Source organism: Camelina sativa, chromosome 18 (genome assembly GCF_000633955.1).
Source record: "Camelina sativa cultivar DH55 chromosome 18, Cs, whole genome shotgun sequence".
Lineage (NCBI taxonomy): Eukaryota > Viridiplantae > Streptophyta > Magnoliopsida > Brassicales > Brassicaceae > Camelina > Camelina sativa.
In genome coordinates, this window is record NC_025702.1 from 19,895,514 (window position 1) to 19,907,592 (window position 12,079).

The 12,079-nt window shown below is 41.5% G+C and overlaps 3 protein-coding genes across 3 annotated transcripts; 1 reads left to right on the forward strand and 2 right to left on the reverse strand.

Moving 5' to 3' along the window:
* Positions 302-3,934, reverse strand: LOC104763673 (uncharacterized protein At3g60930, chloroplastic-like). The gene is made up of 4 exons (XM_010487017.2): positions 2,250-3,934; positions 2,061-2,165; positions 1,402-1,976; positions 302-1,327 (listed from the first exon to the last, which is right to left on the reverse strand). Exons 1-4 carry the CDS (start codon positions 3,802-3,804, stop codon positions 641-643), a joined length of 2,922 nt encoding a protein of 973 aa, XP_010485319.1. The 5' UTR covers positions 3,805-3,934; the 3' UTR covers positions 302-640.
* LOC104762753 (probable starch synthase 4, chloroplastic/amyloplastic) lies at positions 4,034-7,523 on the reverse strand. The gene is made up of 13 exons (XM_010486107.2): positions 7,299-7,523; positions 7,025-7,061; positions 6,874-6,952; positions 6,653-6,781; positions 6,372-6,576; positions 6,152-6,286; positions 5,964-6,068; positions 5,760-5,858; positions 5,530-5,659; positions 5,394-5,441; positions 5,197-5,307; positions 5,009-5,097; positions 4,034-4,930 (listed from the first exon to the last, which is right to left on the reverse strand). The coding sequence occupies exons 1-13, from the start codon at positions 7,421-7,423 to the stop codon at positions 4,792-4,794; spliced, it is 1,431 nt and encodes a 476-aa protein (XP_010484409.1). The 5' UTR covers positions 7,424-7,523; the 3' UTR covers positions 4,034-4,791.
* On the forward strand, positions 7,754-9,376 carry LOC104762752 (COMPASS-like H3K4 histone methylase component WDR5A). The gene is made up of 2 exons (XM_010486106.2): positions 7,754-8,519; positions 8,904-9,376. The coding sequence occupies exons 1-2, from the start codon at positions 7,854-7,856 to the stop codon at positions 9,147-9,149; spliced, it is 912 nt and encodes a 303-aa protein (XP_010484408.1). The 5' UTR covers positions 7,754-7,853; the 3' UTR covers positions 9,150-9,376.

A 12,079-nucleotide genomic window follows, 5' to 3' on the forward strand; every position in this document is an offset into this window, starting at 1 on the left:
AGCAAACGATCCCATCTCCATTTCGGAACGAAGAACCCCTCTTCGATCATAGTTTCGAGATACGCAACAGTCCCATCCACACGATCAAACTGGAAGCATAGCTCGAACTTACGGCGCAAAGCTAGAGTGTAGGCTCTCAACCTCTGGATCCAAGCACGATAAAACTCGAGCTCAGAACGAATTACATCATCCGATCTCGCAGCAAGCCGCTCTCGCGCTCTCCTTAGCCAGGCCGCTCTCGTGGTTACAGGCATAATGCCAACCTCAAACCGCTCAAAAATGAAAGAGTGATTTTCTTTTACTTCTTAAAAAAAAAAAGAGAGAAATGGTTGGAAAAGCGGAATGGCAAGAAACGAGCATTTGAGGAGCAATTTATAGAACAAAAGATACAATTTTCAAGGTGAAGTGGCCAATACAGTGACCCTCGAAGACCACATCCATCAAACGATCAACGCATGTCAAAAAACGAGAGGATAAAACATAGCAAAGTTCCAAAAAGGAAAAGTACAATGCCTAAACGGCTCAATATCCGGTCAATCCAACGATAATGCAAGGTCCCAAAAAGAAAATACATCGCCTAAACGGCCCAACATCCGCTACAAAACGGGAATAGGTTCTAATAAAACAAGACAAAAGCAAGTCACTGCTCGGCAGCAACCTGAGCGCCCGAGCCCGCAGGTGCCCCTGCCATGACGACCTCCTCTCCTACAACCACGGGAACCTCCGCCGCCTGAAGGTTCGTAGGAACGATCGCGGTCTCTGGAAGAGCCTCGAGGTCGCTGTCCAAAACATCGGCAATATCGAAACCAAGAACCTTGTCCTCCCACATCTTCACGTCAGCCCCCAAGCCGAGCAAAGTCTTCGACGGAATGACCGTACCACTCTTCACCAGCTCCTGAAGACAATCATAGGTGCCGCTCACCTGGCTCAAAGTCAGAAGAGACTCCTGCGCCGCTCTGTTGTCAATAATATGCCTCCTCATCCTCTCAATACGAGACTTGTAGCCGGCAACCTCGACATCAATGCCATGCCGCTCTGCTTGCAGCTGCTGCAACTGCGCCTTCTGAAACGCGTGATCAACCTCAAACTGCTCAAGACGAGAGCGGGAAGCGTTAAGAGAAGCCTTGAGATCGGCCACTTGCTTCCTGAAACCGGCAGTTTGCTTCGTAAGAACAGCAGAAACCCCTCGCTCTTTATCGAGATCCTGACGAAGCTCCTCAGCCGATCTCCTCGATGGTTCAGAGGTACGAGAATCAGCAAGTTGCTTCTCCAGCTCGGCAATGCGACGCTCGTACGAGACGACCATATGATTCACGCCACCACCATCCTGAAACACAAGAAATAAAGAATCAAGATAATAATTGGGAAAAGGAAATCAAGAACATAAAGAGAAATACCAACCTGGAAGTGTTTCCGAGCCCACGACCGATACAACTCGGGATCATAGAGAGAACCCACAGAGGGAAGCGGGTCGAAGGAGCCGCGAACCTTGCTAGCAAGCTCGCCACAAGCAGTAGCGTTGTTGATAAACAACTCATCCTTTGTCTTGTAAGAAAAGGAGAACGAATTATCAATCTCAGTGGTGTCGCGCGGTATGCCATCCCTCCTAGATCTCTTGGACGATTCGGGATCGGGAGCAACCACCTCACCATGAGAAGCTCTCTTCCTCGATGGAGTAGGACGTCCAGAATCAGCGGCGACGATCGCTAGGGCATCAGAAGCCTCACCACGCGACTTCTGCGCATGCGGAACGACAGCAGGAACCTTGGCAGTCCTTTTGTCGGCGCGGGTAGCGGCTACCTCCGCCGATCTCAAATCTCCTGCAACTCGCAGATCGACATCTCCGTCGGCTGACGGGTCAACGACTTCAGTGTCGGCAGCGCGCGAAGAAGACCCAGCATCAACGGCCTTCTTGAACTGATCGGCGTATCGAGGAAGTCGAGTGTTAACTTTTCCCATCCCTAAGCGCGGTAGACCTAAAAAGGAAAACAAAAGTGTGACGACCCAATAACCACCGAGGAGAGCAACAATCGATACAACAGAATAAGCATGAAACTCACGAGATCTCTGAGTAATCGAAGGCCAATCAATCGCCCCTCTCGCTCTGATCTTCCTGAGATTGTCGAAAAAACCTGGAGGATGAGCACGCAAGCGAACGACAGGCTCTGCAAGCAACAACAAAAACAAGATAAGTGTTAGAAGCCAATCAAAGAAAATCAACAAGTAAGGATAAGAAACAGCAAAGCTACCGGGAACCATATTCCACTCAGTAGCGTAAAACATATCGAGGTTGTCAACCGAGGTCTCATCTAGCTTGACAAAGAAAAAATAACGCTGCCAATGACGAATCTTCTTCTCAGCTCCGGTGACGATCTGATAACCCGATTTAGCACTAGTATAAAAGTACCCCGGACTACCTCTAACTTTCGTAAACCTGGTAGCCTCCTCAAGGAAATGTACATCAACCTCTACGCCACAATCGGTACCCAGTATCGCCAAACCAGCTGCGTTGCGGATACCTCCCACAGAAAGCTGGGAGATAGCTATCTTGCGCCTCGCGCAGTAACACGTCAAAAACTCCGGCAGAGGAAACCAAAGACCGCAATCAGTAAAATAATGCTCATAGAGGGCAATAAAACCCGCTGGAGGCGTCCAAGGACGCTCGTGGGGTTCAGGAACTCGAAAAACCAAACCCTCGGGCATCTTACACCACCGCATCATCTCGGCAATGGTATCTGATGTGCACAACGAAGAACCGAGATCTGCCGGACCGGCTGAAAGACTGTCACCAATCGATGCAGCACTAAGACCCAAAACAGCTGAACGAGGACCAGTATCCTCGGCCGGGACAACGACCATAGGACTCCCACCGGAACCATTGTCGCTATCTTCGCTGAATTCGAGAATATCAGCGAAATCGTAGTCGTTAGTCAAACTATCAAAATCTCCACACTCTGCTCCAATGTCAACACTAACATCATCGGAAGCATTCTTATAGCCGATACCAGATTCCCTCGTGAAAGCGCGTCGGATCCCCGCAAGAGTCTTACCACGCGTATACGTCAGAACTCGGGAGCTCGTCGAAGGACGACCTTCCTTTCTGCACGAAAGGCCGACCTCGCGACTACCCTTCATGAGATCGGCATCACCATCGTCGGAATCGACCTCAGGATCATCTATTCGCCGAGCTGACATCCTGCTCGCGAGACTGCCGATCCCATCAATTCGACGAATGGTCGCAGTACCCTCAACCATGTCGATCCCCGGTTCGTCCCCTGTGCCGACCTCGGGCATGCCATCTGTGCCGACCTCGTTTGTACCCCCTCGCCGATCTCTCTCGCTTGGGACCTTATCGCCTGACGACCGAAACCCCGAGACCTCCACACATAAGATCAGCGTCGCCTTCATCAAAGTCGGAACCAATCGAAATTCGGAGATCAATCGTGCCAAGCTCGTCGCCGCCGAGCATAGTTGTGCCGAGCACACTATTGTGCCGATCTCCCGTCTCAACATTGTCGATCTCACAACGACCATCCTCAGGAATAATACGCCGACCGCCGGCGTGACTAGTATCGCCGAGGGTGAACTGAAGAGATGTGCCGACCTCGTTCGCACCCCTCCGTCGATCTCCCGTCTCAACTGCTCCGCCGATCTCAAAACCAATTGACCGACCTTCGACTCTACTAATCTCCTCAGATCGGCGCCAATTTCTGATCTCACCGATCTCCGCCGGACTATCCTCGATCTCGCTAAACCCATCGGGCCTGCCACCCTCTCTATCGACGCCAACATCGCCGAGCTCATTAGCGCCTCTTAAAGACGTCGGTTGCAGCCGATCAAGCCTCCCCGGATCACGAGCGAAATCGCCAGCAACGAACCCTTGCCGATCTGGATCCAAAGACGGAACTGAGCCGACCATTGCGATCTCGCGAGTGGGAGGGACGATGATCGGATAGGGCTTTGCGTTCGCCAAATAAAGAGAAAGAGAGAGAGAAAAAAAAAACACAAACGCAAAAGTTAAAAAGAATAGAGAGAAAAAAAATTACCTTTTATGAAGAGGAAGGAGCAAGTGAAGAAAATGGGAAGGAAGAAGGTGCATAAATAAGTAAATAAAATGGAAAAATTACTGTCAAATCCATCATCTCAATCCGTGACTCTCTTCTCTTTTTTTTGGGGATATCATTGAAAACCGCATTCAGAATAAAAGACCAAAGGATTTTTCCTAGTGTCTCTTGAAAAACGAGCCCAGAAGAAATTACAGAAGGGTCACTGTAACAATTTCATTTCCCAGAAGCAATCTGGGACAATCTGCGCCGAGCAGGCATATTACAAATAAATCAAGCATGCCCGCCGATCGCAGAAAAACTGACGCTCTCCGGACTAGGGGGGGACTATTGTTGGACATGGGCTGCGCCCCAATATGCCACTCGGCCCAACAAGACGAATTCCGCGATTCCGGCCCGACAAAATTGGATGAAAGTCATTAATAATCCGTAAAGGGCAATCTCGGGAATTCACGATGGGAACCCTAGAAGACCCTCGGTCTACAGTCCACTATATAAAGAAACAGTACTCACTGGAGAAAGGGGGAGGACTCGCATACAATACCCCGAGAGCAATACTTTGCGTCTAAAAACTCTTGTTATTCTCTGTATAATTTTCTGTTAGCTTCCGAGCTCGTCGTGACTCACTCGTTAGTTCTCCTGTGAACTGACGAGCACGATCTTGACTCGTTTCAGTGACGACCTCGCATTCCTATCGTTAATAAAGAACAAACTTCACTCTTTCCCTCTAAAATCGATATTTACTTAGTGTTGTGCAATCCCCAGTACAAACAATAATGGAAGTATATGCAGAGACGTGAAGGTCACAGCACAAGTCTTTCTCCATTGGGTTTTCCAGTTCAAAGGGAGCTAACAACAACTTGTCCCTATATTTTTAAGAGGAGAAGAGAATTTTTAACAGTGATTGATGTATTGAGATCCCTTACTAAGTGTCAGTTGCTTACCTGTGAATAGCTAATGTTGGTTCGAGACCAGGGATTGAGCTATGTGACGATGACATTATTACAACTTTGTTGGAGTAGACCACACCACCCTAGTTTTTTTTAGTAAGGGACATAGTAAAGGACTGTGAGAAGCTAAAAGAATGTAACTTAGAGATTTTTTTTTTTTTTTGTATTTACCTTCCACTTACCTTCAATATATTAACAAAATGTGGATTTTTGTTATCTTGTAAGCGATCAAGACGGTGTAGCTCAGCTGGATCTAGCCCACATAGCTCCAATTTTTCAGGAGGCACATGACCCTTAAAAGCACAAGCACAAGCAGTTCTTAATCGGTTTTCCCAATGTAGAATGTTATAAGTATTAAGGGAAAAGCAAAGTGGCTTGCCTTGTCAAAGTCTTGGCATGTCAAGAGTATTCTAGTACCTTCAAGTCCCTACAAAATTTGCAGAGAGTTGGCAACAAGAAGAAAACTACGGCGTGATGGTCATTAACCGAATGCTGAAGTTTGAAGCGTTCTATACCTGATTAACAAAAACATCCCAAAACAGCGGTCCAACTATTGCAGTTTGCCAGTTGTGAATGTGTAACACATCAGGCTGCTTTCCAGATTTTGCAATGTAATCCAATGAAGCACGAGAGAAGTAGGCAAACCTGACTTTGTTAACAGATTAAAACAACCTCACATATAAACCAAACCATTCTAAAAACAAATGAAGATTCAAGCTCAATTATATCAAATTGAAGTACTGACCTATCAAAATCGTCTGTATAGCCATATACTTTATCACGGTTAAACATTGACGAGTAATACACTGGTTGAATAAGCGTCACTCCTATTCCAGAGACAATTCTGCATAAACAAGGTTCTGTTTACCGTAATGTTGCTGATTCTTCTCTTACCAACACTGAAAAATATCAACATTATAAGAAGAGTAACTTCCAACAACTCACTCACCCATTCCATATTCGGTTTGCATGCAGCTGACCATTAAAATAAGAATATGCATCAGCTTCGATTTCCCGGAGCCCTTCAATTTCGTCCAAATCAAGTGTAGAATATCTATTAATGAATACAGTATCCATTAATAGGATTATGCTTCACACACTAAAGTATATATTTGTCGGAACGAATTTGACTCATACTTTGGCAAGATAACTTCAACCAAGTAGCCCTTTCCTTGGAGTGCACAAGACAGTCCAGTAATATATGAGGCCAAAGGTCCAGTAGAAACTAAAGGAGCCATTTCGGTGCAGATATGAATCACGTGAAGACCGTTCCTGGAATCAAATGACATATAGAAGTCACAACATAAAAAAAAAAATCCAACTTAAGTTTGAAAATAAAGCACACTAGAATTTTCACCTTTTGACTTTAGGTGGGAACCGTCTGAGTTCTGCTAGAATCTCGGCATCTCCTTGTTGCAGGACATCAAGGGGAAACTCGGAGATGTTCACTTCATGCTCCTTAACCAATTTTCTCATGGATGAAGCTTCTTCAATGTTCACTAATCCATTGATCACCATAGCATCAATACGGAGAAGCAGCTCCCAGAAAAGAGACGACTTATCTACTTATACGGAGAAAAGATATCTTCAGAAACATATCTATCAATCATCAAAGCAATGGTTGCAGAAAAACAGAACCTTTCTTGATTACAATCTGACTTTCTTCCTCCAACTGGTTAATCCTTTCTAATAATTCATCTTTCTCCTTCTTCAGCTTCTTCAGCTCCTCAACTGCAGCTAAGCGTTGCTTGTTTAAGAACAGGATATCTATACACATCAACGACAATACCATAAAATCAGTAAGTTATTAACCTTTCAGAACATGAAACCAAAACTAATGGCATCCAAAATTTGTTTACTTTGTTGAGCTTCTCTAAAGAGGTTCCATATATCCTTTTGTTTTGCTTCTTTCGTAACAGAAGGTAGTCCAAGATTTTCCTATAAAGTAACCAATTACACTATGCAAGCAAGTCATAGGAGATTAACATACTTCAAACCGCAGAAAAGTACCTGAGGAGAATTCTCAAACTCCTCATGCCCTTCTGATCTGTAATGAACAAAATCCATTTCAGTTAAAGAGAAACAAAAAAAATTAAGCACAAATTTCAACAGATCCCAGATAGATTTAAATAGGTTCACTCTACATAAGCAACGATTTCATGAAATCCTAATCTACTATACAATCAGTTGTGAATAACTAAAATGCTACATCAGTGATACTATTAGCCTGAAGAATTCGGATCAAGTAGATAAATCAAACGATGATTCGGAACTCGAAATCAACCTCAAACAATGAAGAGCGTGAGACTTTTGATGCTTAGGGTTCAGTATATGCACTTTCGAGGATGACCCACGCAGCGAGAGATTCCATATCACCGAAAGATTCACCGCCGCCGATGCTTGCATCATTTGGTAAAAGTTCGAATCGTCGCCGGCGAAAATTTAGTGACTTCAGCCAAATTTGCCGGGAACGACAAAATAGAAAACAGCCGGAAATAAATTAATAATCACAAATATAGTAATTTCAACAATCAACACAAATATTAACATTTATTTCCAATTTCACCCCGTAACTTCTGAAACGACAATTATATTGAAACTCGGAAGTTACCCCTGTATTTACTTTTTATATCGAATTCAGCCCAATATTTCTGACGAGGTTAAATATAGGACTCTTAAACATACGGAAATTCGAAAATACCCCAATATTGTTATTACTTTCACAACTCACCCCAAAAGTTTTGTAAAGCAGTACTAAACCAGAGAGCCCAGAACCCTTTGAAGCCCGTTCTTAGGATTCCGATTTGTCGAGCAAAGATCAATCCTTTTTCTGATAATCATGGCAGGGGAAGTTAAAGGAGGATGCTTTACACCTTACATTCACTCCCAAACCCTAAATTCCCACGATCGAGCCGTCTCCTCCGTGAAATTCTCCTCCGACGGTCGCCTCTTAGCCTCCGCCTCCGCTGATAAAACTATCCGCACTTACGCAATCGACACTGCTCAATCAGATTCCATCTTCAGTCCCGTTCGCGTGTTTTCCGGCCACGACAACGGCGTATCGGACATCGCCTTCTCTTCCGACGCAAGGTTCATCGTCTCAGGTTCCGATGACAAAACCCTTAAGCTATGGGACGTTGAAACTGGTTCTCTCATCAAAACGCTTAGGGGGCACTCTAACTACGTCTTCTGTGTTAAGTTCAATCCTCAATCCAACATGATCGTCTCTGGTTCTTATGATGAGACTGTTCGGATCTGGGATGTTAAATCTGGCAAATGCTTGAAAACTCTTCCTGCGCATTCTGATCCGGTGACTTGTGTTGATTACAATCGTGATGGGTCTCTCATTGTGTCCAGTAGCTACGATGGGTTGTGTCGGGTTTGGGATTCTGGAACTGGGCATTGTGTGAAGACCTTGATTGACGATGAGAATCCTCCTGTTTCCTTCGTTAAGTTCTCTCCTAATGGCAAATTCATCCTCATTGGTACTCTCGACAATAAGCTGGTGAGTGAGTCTCAAAGACTTGACCTTTACAATGTTTAGTTAAGGTTGCTTGTTGTCGAATTCATATGTAGGAGAATCGAATCAAAACGATATTAGGAAGGCATTGTGTATCTGATCTAGGAATTCACACTTGGCATAGTTGTAGATGGAGTTAATGAAGAGTTATTAATGAAAAGTAGAACCATCACTGGTCTCTTTAGTTTCATTTTGGGTCGACAGTGTTGTGTTAGAGTTTAGCTTAACTTAGAGAGGTTATTAGACATGGATTTGAAGCTCAGATTGTTAGAAGTTGTGTTTTTGCCTTCTTTGGTTTCCTCTCAATCAATCTCTAAATTTGTATGATCATTCAATAATCTCTCTGTGTGCGGTATTTTCAATGTACAGAGGTTGTGGAACATTTCTACAGCTAAGTTCATCAAGACATATACCGGACACACAAACTCCCAGTACTGCATTTCATCTGCCTTCTCTGTCACAAACGGGAAGCGGATCATTAGCGGATCTGAGGACAATTGTGTTTACATGTGGGAGATGAATTCCAAGGAAATGCTTCAGAACATATTTCCTCTCTGTTCTCTGTTTTTTTACCAATGCACATACATTTTCTCAAGTATTTATTGTGTATACTGACCGCGAGTCGTTGAGATCAGATAAGTTCTTGGGGACTGTATCAAATTAATTGGACTATGTTTATAGGTAGAACTGTCAACCAGGCCACAAATCGGCAATAAGCATCATCACTTGGCCATAAGCTGGTTAGTGAATCTCAAAGGCTCGAGCTTTAGATTGTTAGATATTGTGTTATTGGTTTCCTTGTATTCATTGAATCTTTATGATCATTCACACTGAAACTGTCACGAGCCTGGCATTTCAGCCAACAGAAAACTCAGTCTCACGCCACTATGTAAATCCTGCAAATGGAAATTGATTTGCGAGAGGTAATACAGTAAATGTTCAGAACATGATTGTTTCCTGTCTTCTTTCCCAGTACAAACAATACAGTTTTTTTCCAAGTAATGGAGTGTTTTAAAAAAGTGATCATACGAACTGAACAGCTCGTAGAGATAAGTTCTGGGGACTGTATCAAATTAGTTGGACCATGTTTTATGTCCGTGATGGTCGGACTCAGAAACAGAGTGGATATTGTGAAGATGACAAGTTTATGGTCCCATTTTCACTTTTATTAGATCGTATTTCACCTTTCAAATGGACCACTAGAAATAGAAACTGAAGAGAGAAAAAAATAAAACCCTTATTTTTACTAATATCAATATCAAACCAAAAGAGAAAAAGATGACTTTGTGTTGAGACCTTTGTCTTGGTTTATTTTGCCTCATCATGCGTCACTTTCACAACATGTTCTCTCTATTATTACATGATTTCAAAAAGAAGCAAAACATATCACTGCCTAAACCTTAACTTTATGCTTCAGTCTTTCCTAATATAATAAACTTTCAAATTCCTTATTGTACTAAAATCAACTATGGTTGTTGAGCTTTATTCTTCCGTTTGATCTCGGTTCCAACGACTGAAAAAGAAAAAAGATTTCAAATGGTATTGTTAGCTTTAGAAAAATTATGAATATGGTATAATCATTCCATTCATATACTAATCATAGTTATCTCTTTGGTGAGAAAAGATTTGAATCAAGATTTGTGTTGGTAAGAAGAATCCTTATAGAGATGTGCATTTAAGGAGACAAAAAGGAACACAACACGAGACGATGCGGTAAAGAATACACAAAAACAAAAGGAGAAAAAGGTTTGGTAATGGATACAACGTGATTCCATCATGGTTAAATAACTTTGCTTTTGTGGCTTTGGATTCTTCTCTATTTTAAAACACTTAAACCAATGTTATCTCATTATGCTTCATCCCAATCTATTCTTCTATTGTATACAGTATATAACTCTTACAACTTCAATTTTCAAGAAATTTTAAATTTCTAAAAGAGGTTGGAAATAGGGAAGAGGGTAGGAAAAAAAAAGTGTATAAAACAATAAACGAATCTCATTAAGCACCTACTTCCCACAACTTTCATAAAGTTTCTTACATAAAGCTCCCTTCACACGTGCTTACCAAATCAGAATCTAAATAATAGTATGAATCTGGCTCAATAATGTTTCGAAAATGGTTTTAGGTTTACTTAAGAAATCTATTGACGTTTATAGTGTGATTTTTCAAACAATATAAATTACTCTCCCTACACTACACCAAAGCCTGAAAAAGATTTGCATATAAATTTGAGACCTAGCATTTAAATATTCTTTCTTACACTGAAGAAACGAGAATACAGAAATGATTATAGAAAGGTCAGTGACAGTGAACTGTAGCTAGCAACTGGCAAAGAAACCTCGTTAGCTGTGGACTATTGCCACGACTCTTTTACACTTTACAATTACGATCACACCCCTAGACTCCTTCTCTTCATAAATAGTTAATGACTACAAATCAGAGAGTGTTCTCGTCGTTTCCAAATAGTTATACCAAAACCGACAATAACAATTTATGGTTTGGGGTGATTTGGTCATTTCAACTGCAGTGGAACGAGCAGTCCATTCAAGTCCAATGAGGTGTTTGGCCTGGGTTATCATGTTCCCCCCAATGGCACAGAAGTAATTACGTAGATGTTCCATGGTCAAGAATTTATTCAATCAAACAAAAAATTGACCAATACCTTTCTGTTAATTTTTCATACCACCAGCAGAATTATTACTTTTTGATAATTATCAATCATTTTCAATCTCTTTTATTTTTCTTTTCTTTCATCAAAGTCTTTTTACACTTTCATATAGCTTTTCTAAATTTTATATTTTGCTCGTTTTTCTATACATATCGTTATGTTTCAGAGGAATTTTATTATATGGTATGAATTAGTGAAAAAAAAAATATATATATATATAGCTACTACAACAACAACAAAAAAACACTATTTACTGAAATGTACTTCACATTTTTTTATTCGACCAAATCAAATAAATACGACCCCCATTGTTAACGCAAAAAGGCACAACAAACACAAAACAAAACATAATACTCCCTCCATTTTATATTACTTGTTATTCTAGACAATTTTACACATATTATTAAGAAAACAATTAAATTTTCTATTTTACTCCTTATTAATATACTATTTCATTTGATATAAATAATTAATAAACTAAAAGTTAGGGATAAAATTGAAAATTTAATATATTAAATCGTATCGTAAATACGAAATGATAAATAATAAAAAACAAAAAATTATCTAGTAAAAATAAACAAGTTGTATTTTCGGACACATGGGCCCAAAATTTACGGCCCAATAATTATAAACCTCTCTTTTAGATAGCGGGTCCCTCGGTGGTAAACTTTTTGACTAATCCATTGGATGCCCCTTTGGAGATGATTGCATCTTGACCGTCCATCTAAATTTCATTATTGGGTTTTTTTTTCGCTTTAAAGCATCATTAACTTATTTACGTATGGGATTAGATTACCAATAACGATCTTTTTTAGCTTTGTCGTTTTCCCAAAAAAAAAAACATAGTTTTAAGAATATATCACCTGCCCCTTCTTTT

Excerpts from the sequence above, each read along its gene's own strand:
- LOC104762752 (XM_010486106.2), top strand. The coding sequence starts at position 7,854 with ATGGCAGGGGAAGTTAAAGGAGGATGCTTTACACCTTACATTCACTCC. Across the intron at positions 8,520-8,903 it reads GTACTCTCGACAATAAGCTG|AGGTTGTGGAACATTTCTAC; the intron begins GTGAGTGAGTCT and ends TTCAATGTACAG.
- LOC104762753 (XM_010486107.2), bottom strand. The coding sequence starts at position 7,423 with ATGATGCAAGCATCGGCGGCGGTGAATCTTTCGGTGATATGGAATCTC. Across the intron at positions 6,953-7,024 it reads AGTTTGAGAATTCTCCTCAG|GAAAATCTTGGACTACCTTC; the intron begins GTACTTTTCTGC and ends GTTACTTTATAG. Across the intron at positions 4,931-5,008 it reads CCAACATTAGCTATTCACAG|GGACAAGTTGTTGTTAGCTC; the intron begins GTAAGCAACTGA and ends TTAAAAATATAG.
- LOC104763673 (XM_010487017.2), bottom strand. The coding sequence starts at position 3,804 with ATGAGCTCGGCGATGTTGGCGTCGATAGAGAGGGTGGCAGGCCCGATG. Across the intron at positions 2,166-2,249 it reads TGAGTGGAATATGGTTCCCG|AGCCTGTCGTTCGCTTGCGT; the intron begins GTAGCTTTGCTG and ends TGTTGCTTGCAG. Across the intron at positions 1,977-2,060 it reads TTCGATTACTCAGAGATCTC|GTCTACCGCGCTTAGGGATG; the intron begins GTGAGTTTCATG and ends TTTCCTTTTTAG.